The 15801-nt window shown below is 45.6% G+C and overlaps 1 protein-coding gene across 1 annotated transcript in view; it reads left to right on the top strand.

The window, feature by feature from the left end:
- The window catches only part of LOC311128539 (transcription initiation factor TFIID subunit 4-like), a gene marked incomplete at its 5' end in the record, with an annotated part of 93060 nt that overhangs the window by 2099 nt on the left and 75160 nt on the right, over nt 1–15801 (top strand). The window contains one exon of the mRNA XM_084160730.1: nt 5832–5992. Within this exon, the coding sequence (XP_084016856.1) occupies nt 5832–5992 (161 nt within the window). The remainder of the gene's footprint in view (nt 1–5831; nt 5993–15801) is intronic.

Here is a 15801-nt window from a genome sequence, read left to right on the forward strand (position 1 = left end):
GTTTCCTTTATTTAGGCAGTTACCTGTAGCAGAAGGCTACATGGAGAATGGAACAGCTGAATAGGGGAAACGTCTTGAGTCACGCAAAAGGGAATATAACATTGTGGATAAAGTTCGGAATTACACAATTTCATGTGTACAACATCTAAAGACCTGCATCACTATACTGAGAACTTTGCCGTTTTTAAAAGGACGTATTTGGGTGTTTTTGGAACCTTTGTTCATGTTTTTTCGGGGCCCACATGCTACACAACAAGGATGAGGAAGTGATTTGCTGTTTGGTATAAGTTTCTCAAAAACTAGTGAAATCACAAAAAAGGTGGACCCTATAACATTACATTTACATTAAAAAATAGAGATTTGGTTGTAAAAAAACGTCTTTACATTTGTATTGATTTTAGGTTAATTCTGTATAATGTTGGAGACATACCTGAAATTGAATAAAGTTATTACATGAATCATGACACCCATTATCAACACAACACAAATATCACAACCAAGACTGCATGTGAGCAAAATGTTCTCTGCTCAGTTGGTATGGTGACAAAAATGCCTACCGGTATACTGTATATAATATACAGTATATTTCAATGGCATTGACAATATGACAGAACACAGTACACAATGGCATGCATCATCCCAGTTCTAAGAAAGTTCCACAAATCTGCTTGATATCACCCAATCAAATGACTTTTCTCACATCACAAGCATGCGCATATTTTGCCAATGGGCAAGTTTAATGAAATGGCAATACATAAAAAACACACCAGACATGATCTCCTCTATTGGTATTCATGTCTCAAAGTTGTTACTCTGAGCTGCATGAGGCACGTGAAAGAGCCACTCAAGTTCCTCTAGAAACAATATCAGTGTGGTGGCCCAGCAGACAGACAGATAGGTCTACTCATGCATTTTGTATGTGCTCATTCTTTCATGCTGCTCAAGAAACTTTGACTCAGTAGAGAAAATGGATTAGAGCTGGGACATAAAAAAACGAAAATTATCGACACCGTCAATACCGATCACTTATCGCAGGCATTTTGCTGATATCGTACATTACAATAAGTAGCCTATACTAGAGAAATGTGAAGTTTGAAATGAAATAAGATTGCTAATATGGGTGGTTGTTAATGGGACAATTGATGGCTACAACCATCAAACTAGTAGTAGTAGTTTAAAGGATAATAAAACAAACTGGTGCACATTAATGTTATAAACTCGTTCTATTTATCGTTATCACATCAATTCAGGCAATTTATCACAATATGGATTTTTGTCTCTCAAAGTTACACATTTAAAATATACAAATAGCTGGATATGCATACCTCTGATATGATAATAATATAATAATATGCCATTTAGCAGACGCTTTTATCCAAAGCGACTTACAGTCATGCGTGCATACATTTTTGTGTATGGGTGGTCCCGGGGATCGAACCCAATACCCTGGCGTTACAAGCGCCGTGCTCTACCAGCTGAGCTACAGAGGATATACTCTGATTTGCAGAATCATTCAAACCTCAGTTAAATGAAGGAGAGAAGTTTCTTGGAGTGCAGGGAACTCATGGCCCAGAACACATCACTGTCTGGCAATTTATGAGTTAATGAGCATTTCTCAACCGCTAGACTATATTGCATCTCATCTCACCAATACATGCCTGAAGACAATCCACTGTTCCTTATGTGTTCAGTGTGGCACGTGATTCGGTCTCCATGTGTTTGGCAGCGCTAAATGAACAGTCTGAATGAATCCATGCTGTGTGCATTTAAAAACAATGAGCCAGTCGTGCTCTGATGATTTGAGGCTCACTTTTCTGACTGAGATTGAGGTTGGGTCTAAAGGATTTACAGTGTTCTGATTGCCTGCTTCCAGAGGATTCAATTCAGGTTACCTGTTTATGAGTTGGAGTTGGCAAGTTAAAAGTTCAGCAGTTGTTTAGCAAGTTCACCTGATCTGTTTTTCTAACTCTGGGGTTTAAATGAGTAAGCACCTGTCTATGAGGCTGTTCAGACAGGCTCAGAACAGTGAAGGGGACAGAGCACATGCAACGTGCTGTTTAAGAGACTATTTGGTTATTTATGTTATTCAACCCTTATTTTACCAGGTAAGTTGACTGAGAACATATTCTCATTTACGGCAACAACCTGGGAAATAGTTACAGGGGAGAGGAGGGGGGATGATTAGGTGTCCATGATGGTATGAGGGCCAGATTGGCAATTTAGCCAGGATACTGGGGTTAACACCCCTACTCTTATGATAAGAGCCATGGGATCTTTACTGACCACAGAGGTGGCGTTTACACAGACAGCCTAATTCTGATATTTTGGTATGTTGACCAATCAGATCAGCTCTGAAAATAAATAATTGTATTTGTCACATGCTTCGTAAACAACAGGTGTAGACTAACAGTAAAATGCTTACGGGTCTTTTTCCAACAACAGAGTTAAAGATAAAAAATTGAAATAGTGACATGAGGAATGAATACACAGTGAATACATTTTTAAAATAACGAGTAAAAATAGAATTGCTACTATATACAGGGAGTACCAATACCGATTTGATGTGCAGGGGTACGAGGGAGTTGAGGTACCTATTCAATGCCTTCAGAAACTATTCACACCCCTTGACTTATTCCACATTTTGTTGTGTTACAGCCTGAATTCAAATTGGATTTAAAAAAAACATCTCACCCATCTACACACAATACCCCATAATGACAAAGTGAATACATGTTTTTAGAAATTTTAGCAAATCTATTGAAAATGAAATACAGAAATATCTAATTTAAATACTTTGTAGAAGCACCTTTGCAGTGATTAAAGCTGTGAGTCATTGCTAGACAACCATTTTCAGGTCTTACCATAGATTTTCAAGTTGATTTAAGTCAAATCTGTAACTCGGCCACTCGGGAACATTCATTGTCTTGTTAAGTAACTTCAGTGTAGATTTGGCATTGTGTTTTAGGTTAGTGTCCTGCTGAAAAGTGAATTCATCTTCCAGTGTCTGGTGGAAAGCAGACTGAACCAGGTTTGCCTCTAGGATTTTCCCTATGCTTAACTCCTTTCTGTTTATTTTTTTTTCCTGAAAAACTCCCCTGTCCTTAATGATTACATGCATACCCATAACATGATGCAGCCACCACTATGCTTGAAAATATGGAGAGTGGTACTCAGTAATGTGTTCTATTGGATTTGCCCCAAACATAACACTTTGTATTCAGGACAAAAAGTTCATTGCTTTGCCACATTTTTTGCAGTATTACTTTAGTGCCTTGTTGCAAACAGGATTAATGTTTTTGAATATTTGTATTATGTACATCAGAGGAGGCTGGTGGGAGGAGCTACAGTGGGGAAAAAAAGTATTTAGTCAGCCACCAATTGTGCAAGTTCTCCCACTTAAAAAGATGAGAGAGGCCTGTAATTTTCATCATAGGTACACGTCAACTATGACAGACAAAATGAGATTTTTTTTCTCCAGAAAATCACATTGTAGGATTTTTAATGAATTTATTTGCAAATTATGGTGGAAAATAAGTATTTGGTCACCTACAAACAAGCAAGATTTCTGGCTCTCACAGACCTGTAACTTCTTCTTTAAGAGGCTCCTCTGTCCTCCACTCGTTACCTGTATTAATGGCACCTGTTTTAACTTGTTATCAGTATAAAATACACCTGTCCACAACCTCAAACAGTCACACTCCAAACTCCACTATGGCCAAGACCAAAGAGCTGTCAAAGGACACCAGAAACAAAATTGTAGACCTGCACCAGGCTGGGAAGACTGAATCAAACACATCAAACAAATGGAAACCACATGTTTGACTCTGTTCCATTTATTGAATTCTAGCCATTACAATGAGCCCATCCTCTTATAGCTCCTCCCACCAGCCTCCTCTGATGTACAGGTTTCCTTATTTTCACTCTGTCAATTAGGTTAGTATTGTGGAGTACTACAATGTTGTTGATTCATCCTCAGTTTTCTCCTATCACAGCCATTCAACTTTGTAACTGTTTTAATGTCAGCTTTGGCCTCATGGTGAAATCCCTGAGCGGTTTCCTTCCTCTCTGGCAACTGAATTAGGAAGGAAGCCTGTATCTTTGTAGTGACTGGGTTTATTGAAACACCATCCAAAGTGTAGTTAATAACTTCACCATGCTCAAAGGGATATTCAATGTCTGCTTTTTAAAACATCTTTACACATCTACCAATAGGTGACCTACTTTGCGAGGCATTGGAAATCCTCTCAGGTCTTTGTGGTTGAATCTGTGTTTGAAATGCACTGCTCGACTGCGGGACCTTACAGATAATTGTATGTGTGGGTACAGAGATGAGGTAGTCATAAAAAAATAATGTTAAAAACGATTATTGCACATAGAGTGAGTCCATGCAACTTATTATGTGACTTCTTAAGCACATTTTTACTCCTGAATTTATTTAGGCTTGCTATAACAAAGGGGTTGAATACTTATTGACTCAAGAAATTTCAGCTTTTCATTTTTAAATAGTTTGTAAACTTTTCAAAAAACATAATTCCACTTTGACATTATGGGGTATTGTGTGTAGGCAGTAACAAAAAATCTCAATTTAATCTACTGTATTTTAAATTCAGGCTGTAACATAACAAAATGTGGAAAAAGTCAAGGGGTGTGAATACTTTCTGAAGGCACTGAATATATAGTGAGGGATAAAGTGACTAGGCAGCAGGATATATAATAGACATTAGCAGCAGCGTATGTGGTGAGTGTGTGTGTGGCGTCAGTATGCGTGTGTGGACATGTTATGTGTGTGTGGGCGTAATTATGTAGTGTATGTGTGTGTTGGGGTGTCAGTGTAAGTACAGTATGTATGAGTGTGTGGGTAGAGTCCAGTGTGTGTGCATAGAGTGCAAGAGAGTTAGTGCAAAAAGGGTCAATGCAGATAGTCCAGGTAGCCATTTGATTAGCTATTTAGCAGACTTATGGCTTGGGAGTAGAAGCTGTTCAGGGTCCTGTAGTTTCCAGACTTGGCGCATTGGTACTGCTTGCTGTGCGGTACTGTAGCAGAGAGAACAGTCTATGGCTTGGGTGGCTGAAATCTTTGAAACATTTTTGGGCCTTCCTCTGACAACGCCTGGTATAGAGGTCCTGGATGGCAGCTCGCCCCCAGTGATGTACAGGGCCTTACTCACCACCCTCTGTAGCGCCTTGCGGTCAGGTGCCTTGCAGTTGCCGTACCAAGCAGTGATGCAGTCAGTCAAGATGCTCTCAATGGTGTATCTGTATAACTTTTTGAGGATCTGAGGACCCATGCCAAATATTTTCAGCCTCCTGCTCCTCCGCAGAGTGCAGGAGGCTACTTTCTGTGTGCACATAGATCTACATATACTCTTAAGTCACATCAGGTCTACTTGTGTCTGGACATTACTCTTATAGCATACCCATTAGCCTACCCAAAATGTCCAGTGATTAAAGTAGCTTTTGTGTGTTAGTGAGAAAATGTGTAGTATGATATAGTTACATTTTCTCTGAGTTAAGCTAGAGGAGGCTTATGGAAATCTGTTTGAGGCGTTTATGTTCAGTAACAGGTACACTGTTTAATAAAAGCTCTATTATTTCTCGTTCTGTTTGATGCTGATGTAAATGGCATGTACTGCTCTCATGGGCAGATTGAACATGACATCAGAATTTAGACTACTGTTTCGTAAATTCAACGTGATCCCCTTGTCACTTTCTAGGGTCACTATGTGACTGAAATAGGTGCATTTCATTGACAGCCAGCCCAGGTGCCTTTTAGGACAGTGTATTGACTTTGACTGAGTATATTGTTTGTGATTGCTCTGTCTGCACTCTAGGAATGGTGTTGGTGCGCACTGAGATGGGTCAGCTAGTGATGGTCCCTCAGCAAGCCCTTGCCCAGGCACAGGCCCAAGCCCAGGCCCAGGCCCAGAACAACATCTCCCCCCGAACTGCCACCCCCACTGCAGGGGCCACCTTCAGAGCAACTACCCCACAGGTAAGAGTTACTACCCCACTGTCACTACCACACTGTGACATCCCTTACTTGTTCAGTGAATCAGTTACACAGAGGGATATATTAATTCAAAAATATGGATTTAGTTCATTACATTGAAAAATACAGTTGCTGAATTTATATAGCCTCTGGCTTATTGGGTAACTCATAATTTGGTATTCCTTATGATGGAAAGGCCTTTATTGCATAGGATGTTGAAGAGGTAATCTATTTCATAGAAGACTAATCTACACACTGGGCTGCTCTAGGTAGCTAAGTTTTACCGTTAGGTATAGTAGTAAAGAATTTGACTGTCAAATGTATGCAGACACATTCTCTGAGGATATCAAAAGAGATAAAGTGGTTATTGTCAAGGCGTGCTGAAGGTGGGTGTGGTGTATGAATCATGCGCAGGACGCAGAGGCTCAGTCCAAAGGCTTTAGTGCAATATATATAAAAGACAGAAGCACAATAAGCCCGAAGGCGAATACACGGCGCACACAGGCGACAAAACAAACGGCGCACAAACATGTGCAAAATAACCTCTCCAAAACACTGGAGGGAAAATGTAGCTCCAAACACGAAACAGAAGCGCAATCACACACAACGACAAGCACACACAACGAGAACTAAATAGGACACTAACGAGGACTAACAAGACACAGGTGTACAACATCCAGACAAAACCAAACGAACATGAAACATAGATCGGTGGCAGCTAGTACTCCGGGGACGACGACCGCCAAAGCCTGCCCGAACCAGGAGGAGGAGCAGCCTCGGCCGAAACCGTGACAGTACCCCCCCCTTGACGCGCGGCTCCAGCCGTGCGCCGACCCCGGCCTCGGGGACGACCAGGAGGACGCGGAGCAGGGCGCGCGGGATGGTCCCGGTGGAACTCCGACAGGAGAGATGGGTCTAGGATGTCCCTCCGCGGCACCCAGCACCGCTCCTCCGGGCCGTACCCCTCCCACTCCACGAGATACTGGAGACCCCCCATCCGGCGTCTAGAGTCCAAGATGGACCGAACGGTGTACGCCGGAGCCCCCTCGATGTCCAGTGGGGGCGGAGGAGTCTCCCCTATCTCATTGTCCTGGAGTGGACCAGCTACCACCGGCCTGAGAAGAGACACATGGAACGAGGGGTTAATATTCTTATACTCAACAGGTAGATGTAACCTATAACACACCTCGTTCAATCTTCTCAGGACTTTAAAGGGCCCCACAAACCGCCGACCCAGCTTCCGGCAGGGCAGGCGGAGGGGTAGGTTTCTGGTAGAGAGCCAGACTCGATCTCCGGGTGCGTACACCGGCCCCTCACTGCGGTGGAGATCGGCGCTCGCCTTGTGACGAAGGACGGCCCGCTGCAGGTGGACGTGGGCAGCGTTCCACGTCTCTTCCGAGCGCCTCATCCAATCATCCACCGCAGGGGCCTCGATCTGGCTCTGCTGCCAAGATGCCAGAACCGGCTGGTAACCTAACACACATTGGAAGGGGGTTAGGTTAGTAGAGGAGTGGCGGAGAGAGTTCTGGGCCATCTCGGCCCAGGGAATGTACCGTGTCCACTCCTCCGGCCGGTCCTGGCAATACGACCTCAGAAACCTACCCACATCCTGGTTGACACGTTCTACCTGCCCGTTACTCTCCGGGTGGTACCCTGAGGTAAGGCTAACCGAGACCCCCAAACGCTCCATGAACGCTCTCCAAACACGAGAGGTAAACTGGGGGCCTCGATCAGACACTATATCCTCGGGTACCCCGTAATGCCGGAAGACGTGGGTAAATAGGGCCTCAGCGGTCTGTAGGGCAGTAGGAAGACCCGACATAGGGAGAAGACGACAGGCCTTAGAGAACCGGTCCACAACGACCAGGATGGTGGTATTCCCCTGAGAGAGGGGAAGGTCTGTCACAAAATCCACCGAGAGGTGGGACCATGGTCGTTGTGGAACGGGCAGGGGTTGTAACTTACCCCTGGGCAGATGTCGGGGCGCCTTACACTGGGCACACACCGAGCAGGAGGAGACATAAACCCTCACATCCCTAGCCAAAGTGGGCCACCAGTATTTAGTGCTAAGGCAATGCACCGTCCGGCCGATACCCGGATGTCCAGAGGAGGGTGACGTGTGAGCCCAGTAAATGAGTCGATCCCGAATCTCGAGCGGAACGTACTTCCGACCCTCAGGACACTGTGGAGGGCTGGGGTCGGTACGCAACGCTCGCTCGATTTCGGCATCGACCTCCCACACCACCGGTGCCACAAGGCAAGACTCCGGTAGTATGGGAGTGGGCTCAACGGACCTCTCCTCCGTGTCATACCGCCGGGACAGCGCATCCGCCTTACCATTCTGGGACCCAGGGATGTACGTGATTTTAAATACGAACCTGGTGAGAAACATACTCCATCGAGCCTGGCGAGGGTTCAGTCTCCTCGCTGCCCGGATGTACTCCAGGTTCCGATGGTCAGTCAAAATGAGGAAAGGGTGTTGAGCCCCCTCAAGCCAATGGGCTTGAACTACATCCGGGAAGCGGAGGGCTTGAAGGGCTTGAACTACACCTTAAGGGCTTGAACTACAGCTAACAGCTCCCTGTCCCCAACGTCATAGTTACGCTCCGCCGGGCTGAGCTTCTTTGAGTAAAAAGCACAGGGGCGGAGTTTAGGTGGCGTGCCGGACCGTTGAGAGAGAACGGCCCCTATACCAGCCTCAGACGCGTCTACCTCGACCTGAAAGGGTAATGCGGGATCCGGATGCGCCAGCACCGGAGCCGACGTAAACAGGTCCTTCAGTCTCCTAAAGGCCCTGTCCGCATCGGCTGACCACTGCAGGCGCACCGGACCCCCCTTCAGAAGGGACGTGATGGGAGCTGCCACCTGTCCAAAACCCCGGATAAACCTCCGGTAGTAATTCGCAAAGCCCAAAAACTGCTGCACCTCTTTTACAGTAGTTGGGGTTTGCCAATTACGCACAGCGGACACACGATCCACCTCCATTCTCACCCCTGACGCGGACAACCGATAACCCAAAAAGGAGACCGACTCCTGGAAAAACAGACATTTCTCTGCCTTGACATATAGGTCGTGCTCCAACAGCCTCCTCAATACACGACGCACCAGGGTTATATGCTCGGCTCGGGTAGACGAGTACACCAGAATGTCATCAATGTACACGACCACCCCTTGTCCCTGCATATCCCGGAAAATGTCATCTACGAAGGATTGGAAGACTGATGGAGCATTCATCAACCCATATGGCATGACGAGATATTCGAAATGACCTGACGTGGTACTAAACGCTGTCTTCCATTCGTCACCCTCCCTAATGCGCACCAAGTTATACGCGCTCCTGAGATCCAGTTTTGTGAAAAACCGCGCTCCATGCAATGACTCCGTCATGGTCGCAATCAGAGGGAGTGGATAACTGTATTTCACAGTAATCTGATTGAGACCACGGTAATCTATGCACGGGCGCAACCCTCCATCTTTCTTTTTCACAAAAAAGAAGCTCGAGGAGGCGGGAGAAGTGGAGGGCCGAATGTATCCCTGTCTCAAAGATTCGGCTATGTAAGTCTCCATAGCTTTTCTCTCCTCTTGAGACAAAGGATACACATGGCTCCGTGGGAGCGCTGCTCCTGCCTGGAGATCAATCGCACAATCCCCCTGTCTATGAGGAGGCAACTGCGTCGCCCTAGTTTTGCTAAACACGAGAGCTAAATCCCCATATTCAGGCGGAATGTGCAGTGCGGGCACTTGGTTTGGACTTTCCACCGAAGTCGCCCCCACGGAAACACCCAGACATCGCCCCTCGCACTGAGCAGACCACCCATCGAGAGCCCTCTGTTGCCACGAAATAGCAGGGGTGCTTAACCAGGGAATCCCCAGCACCACTGGGTACGCAGAAGAGTCGATCAGATACAGATGTATAGTCTCCTCATGACCCCCCTGCGCACACATCCGAAGTGGCGCTGTGATCTCCCTGATCAACCCCGACCCCAACGGGCGGCTATCTAAGGCATGAACGGGAAAAGGTTTGTCAACAGGTAGGAGAGGGATCCCTAACTCAAAACAAAACTTCCGATCAACAAAATTCCCAGCTGCGCCTGAATCTACTAGCGCCTTATGCTGGGAATGAGGTGCAACCTGTGGAAAACAAACAGGTATACAAAAGTGCGCAACAGAAAGCTCTGGGTAAGTGGGACGTCTACTCACCTGGGAGGCCCCCCCAGTGCGTGGCCTGTTGTCTTCTCCCCCGGAGAACCCTCCCCAGCACCTGGCCGCAGTGTGCCCTCCACGACCGCACTTGGTGCAGGAGACAGGCCCCCTCGGGCTCCTCCTCCTCCGTTCTCTAGCGCCGGCACCCCCGAGCTCCATAGGGCTCGGCTCTGAGGTGCCGGAGGGCGGAATGAACGGACTCCCCTCGGGACGTCCATGGGTGGCCAGCAGGGTGTCCAGACGGATGGACATATCGACCAACTGGTCGAAGGTAAGATGGGTATCCCTGCAGGCCAACTCACGTTGAACGTCCTCTCGTAGGCTACATCGAAAATGGTTGATGAGAGCCCGTTCATTCCACCCTGCATCCGCCGCTAGAGTCCGGTACTCTAGAGCGAACACCTGAGCGCTCCTCCTCCCCTGTCTCAAATGGACTAGACGCTCCCCCGCCGCTTTGCCCTCAGGTGGATGGTCGAACACGGCCTTGAAGCGGCGGGAGAACTCGGCGTAGGTGATGGTGTTGGCGTCCATCTTCCTCCACTCGGCGTTAGCCAACTCCAACGCCTTGCCCGTGAGACAGGAGATGAGGGCGGAAACGCTCTCGTATCCCGAGGGCACCGGGTGTACAGTGGCCAGGTAGAGCTCCACCTGCAGGAGGAACCCCTGACACCCGGCAGCTGTTCCGTCATACGCCCTCGGGAGCGAGAGCCGAATCCCCCTGGGTTCCGAACCTGGGACTGGTGGACCGACCGATGGGGTGGGCAGGGTAGGTGGAGGTGTGGGTACCCTGCTGGCCTCCCATCGGTGCAAGGTGTTGATTACCTCCTGTAGAGCGGTCTCCAGTTGTCTTATCTGGCCCTCTTGCCCACGGAGATGCTCCTCGAGCGACACAGGCGTCATTGCCGATCCTGCTGATTCCATTAAGGTGTGTGATTCTGTCAAGGCGTGCTGAAGGTGGGTGTGGTGTATGAATCATGCGCAGGACGCAGAGGCTCAGTCCAAAGGCTTTAGTGCAATATATATAAAAGACAGAAGCACAATAAGCCCGAAGGCGAATACACGGCGCACACAGGCGACAAAACAAACGGCGCACAAACATGTGCAAAATAACCTCTCCAAAACACTGGAGGGAAAATGTAGCTCCAAACACGAAACAGAAGCGCAATCACACACAACGACAAGCACACACAACGAGAACTAAATAGGACACTAACGAGGACTAACAAGACACAGGTGTACAACATCCAGACAAAACCAAACAAACATGAAACATAGATCGGTGGCAGCTAGTACTCCGGGGACGACGACCGCCGAAGCCTGCCCGAACCAGGAGGAGGAGCAGCCTCGGCCGAAACCGTGACAGTTATAGCCTGCCACCTAGCTGTCTCTCTGTAGTCACTTTACATTACTGAAGCCTCTGAGACAATTGGAATAGATTTATGGTTACCGTAACACTTTACATTATGTCCTTCTGGTAACAGTGTAATTGCTCTAGTAACAACATTGTATTTCTATGCGTATAGTTTAAGCTGTCAGCTGAAACTAGTAAACAAAATATAATCTACCTGACTTACATTATGTCAGTTTAGACATGTTACATTTGTCAGGTCTTTGCCGATCAAGCTTTTATCCAGACAGGTCTGTGTTTGACACAAATATTGTACCTTTTTATTGTGTTTCTATGTGTAATTATATAGTAATTACTTCAGATTTGTTATTATTTTGATAGAGCAGTAGATCTGGGTTAATATCCTTATTTTAATGACTCTTCTGGGTCCCCTATATTCCAAATGTAATGAGCTGGTAAATATTTCATAGAAATTTGCTTATTATCACCTGTGGAAACATTATTCATTGCAATGTCAATTTTGGTGGGGCAATTTTGGTGGGGCAAACTCATCTTTAAAAAAAAAATGCATGCCAGCAAAACCACAACACTAAACAATACATTAATTGCACTATAACGGTGACAAATGGTGCCCACAAACTGTTAAGGCCTACATAAAGCTGTCCCAACAGCAGAGCTTTCTATTCAGCACCATGGAGTGAATCCTTAACACCGCTACACCTGGCTATCAGCAGAGCCTTGTCTGGCAGCAAAACAGTTCGTTCAGCCTCATTTACTTCCTTTAAAAAAAACATACAATACCAGTCAAACGTTTTAGAACGCCTACTCATTCAAGGGTTTATCTTTATTTTTACTATTTTCTACATTATATAATAATAGGGAAGACATCAAAAGTATGAAATAACACATATGGAATCATGTAGTAACCAAAAAAGTGTTAAACAAATCAAAATATATTTTATATTTGAGATTCTTCAAAAAGCCACCCTTTACCTTGATGACAGCTTTGCACACTCTTGGCATTCTCTCAACCAGCTTCATGAAGTAGTCACCTGGAATGCATTTCAATTAACAGGTGATCCTTCTTAAAAGTTAATTTGTGGAATTTCTTTCCTTAATGCGTTTGAGCCAATCAGTTGTGTTGTGACAAGGTAGGGGGGGTATACAGAAGATAGCCCTATTTGGTAAAAGACCTAGTCCATATTATGGCAAGAACAGCTCAAATAAGCAAAGAGAAACGACAGTCCATCATTACTTGAAGACATGAAGATCAGTCAGTATGGAACATTTCAAGAACTTTGAAAGTTTCTTCAAGTGCAGTCGCGAAAACCATCAAGCGCTATGATGAAACTGGCTCTCATGAGTACCGCCACAGGAATGGAAGACCCAGAGTTACCTCTGCTGCAGAGGATAAGTTCATTAGAGTTACCAGCCTCAGAAATTGCAGCCCAAAATAAATGCTTCAGAGAGTTCAAGTAACTGTTCAGAGGAGATTGTGTGAATCAGGCCTTCATGGTCGAATTGCTGCAAATAAACCACTACTGAAGGACACCAATAAGAAGAAGAGACTTGCTTGGGCCAAGAAACACGAGCAATGGACATTAGACTGGTGGAAATTTGTCCTCTGGTCTCGAGTCCAAATTGGAGATTTTTGGTTCCAAATGCCATGTCTTTGTGAGACGCGGTGTGGGTGAACGGATGATCTCTGCATGTTTATTTTCCACCGTAAAGCATGGAGGAGGAGGTATTATGGTGTGGGGGTGCTTTGCTGGTGACACTGTCTCTGATTTATTTAGAATTCAAGGCACACTTAACCAGCATGGCTACCACAGCATTCTGCAGCGATACGCCATCCCATCTAGTTTGGACTTAGTGGGACTATCATTTGTTTTTCAACAGGACAATGACCCAACACACCTCCAGGCTGTGTAAGGGCTATTTGACCAAGAAGGAGAGTGATGGTGTGCTGCATCAGATGACCTGGCCTCCACAATCCCCCGACCTCAACCAAATTGAGATGGTTTGGGATGAGTCGGACGGCAGAGTGAAGGAAAAGCAGCCAACAAGTGCTCAGCATATGTGGGAACTCGTTCAAGACTGTTGGAAAAGCATTCCAGGTGAAGCTGGTTGAGAGAACGCCAAGAGTGTGCAAAGCTATCATCAAGGCAAAGGGTGGCTATTTGAAGAATCTCAAATATAAAATATATTTTAAAAAATTTAACACTTTTTTGGTTACTATATGATTCCATATGTGTTATTTCATAGTTTTGATGTCTTCACTATTATTAGTAAAAATTAAGAAAAACCCTTGAATGAGTAGGTGTTCTAAAACTTTTGACAGGTAGTGTAGCTGATATGGCTGACTTGCTTAAACAAATGTGGATTCTACTAACAATTGAAATGTACAAACTATGGCATAAGGGAATGATGAGCGGATAAGAGGCAATCCGTAATTTCGATTAAGAGATTAATGAGCGAGCTAGGACGGACATAGTCAATATAACTATTTGTTCAGCACTTTAGAAATGTACAGCGACAGAATTCAGAACATAGGCCTTTCTTACAGTATTCTCCCTGTACCCCAAGTCAGAACCGTAGGATAAATAAAGGGGGCATACAGTGCATTTGGAAAGTATTCAGACCCCTTGACTTTTTCCACATTTTGTTACGTTACAGCCTTATTCTAAAATAAAAAATAAAATAAAAAATCCTCATCAATCTACACACAATGCCCCATAATGACAAAGTGAAAACAGGTTTTTAGAATGTTTTGCAAATGTATATATAAAAAAATATACAGAAATACCTTATTTACATAAGTATTCAGACCCTTTGCTATGAGACTCGAAATTGAGCTCAGGTGCATCCTGTTTCCATTGATCATCCTTGAGATGTTTCTACAAATTGATTGGACATGATTTGGAAAGGCGCACACCTGTCTATATAAGGTCCAACAGTTGATAGTGCATGTCAGAGCAAAAACCAAGCCATGAGGTCGAAGGAATTGTCCGTAGAGCTCAGAGACAGGATTGTGTCGGGGCACAGATCTGGGGAAGAGTACCAAAACATTTCTGCAGCATTGAAGGTCTCCAAGAACACAGTGGCCTCCACCATTCTTAAATGGAAGAAGTTTGGAACCACCAAGACTCTTCCTAGAGCTGGCCGCCCGGCCAAACTGAGCAATCGGGGGAGAAGGGCCTTGGTCAGGGAGGTGACCAAGAACCCGATGGTCACTCTGAAAGAGCTCCAGAGTTCCTCTGTGGTGATGGGAGAATCTTCCAGAAGGACAACCATTTCTGCAGCACTCCACTAATCAGGCCTTTATGGTGGAGTGGCCAGACGGAAGCCATTCCTCAGTAAAAGGCACATCACAGCCCGCTTGGAGTTTGCCAAAAGGCAGCTAAAGGACTCTCAGACCATGAGAAACAAGATTCTCTGGTCTGATGAAACCAAGATTGAACTCTTTGGCCTGAATGCCACGCATCATGTCTGGAGGAAACTTGGCACCATCCCTATGGTGGCAGCATCATGCTGTGGGGATGTTTTTCAGCGGCAGGGACTGGGAGACAAGTCAGGATCGAGGGAAAGATGAACGGAGCAAAGTACAGAGAGATCCTTGATGAAAACCTGCTCCAGAGCGCTCAGGACCTCAGACTGGGGCGAAGGTTCACCTTCCAACAGGACAACGACCCTAAGCACACAGCCAAGACAATGCAGGAGTGGCTTCGGGACAAGTCTCTGAATGTCCTTGAGTGGCCCAGCCAGAGCCCGGACTTGAACCCGATCTAACATCTCTGGAGAAACCTGAAAATAGCTGTGCAGCGACGCTCCCCATCCAACTTGACAGAGCTTGAGAGGATCTGCAGAGAAGAATGGCCTCCTGTAGCTCAGTTGGTAGAGCATGGCGCTTGCAACGCCAGGGTTGTGGGTTCGTTTCCCACGGGAGCCAGTATGAGAAATGTATGCACTCACTAACTGTAAGTCGCTCTGGATAAGAGCGTCTGCTAAATGACTAAAATGTAAATGTAAAAGAATGGGAGAAACTCCCCAAATACAGGTGTGCCAAGCTTGTAGCATCATACCCAAGAAGACTTGAGGCTGTAATCGCTGCCAAAGGTGCTTCAACAAAGTACTGAGTAAAGGGTCTGAATACTTATGTAAATGTGATATTTCAGTTTATTTATTTTTTATAAATTTGCATAGATTTATAAAAAACTGTTTTTACTTTGACATTATTGGGTATTGTGCGTAGATTGATGAG

The sequence above is a fragment of the Coregonus lavaretus genome (assembly GCF_964263955.1).
Source record: "Coregonus lavaretus genome assembly, chromosome: 4".
Taxonomy (NCBI): domain Eukaryota; kingdom Metazoa; phylum Chordata; class Actinopteri; order Salmoniformes; family Salmonidae; genus Coregonus; species Coregonus lavaretus.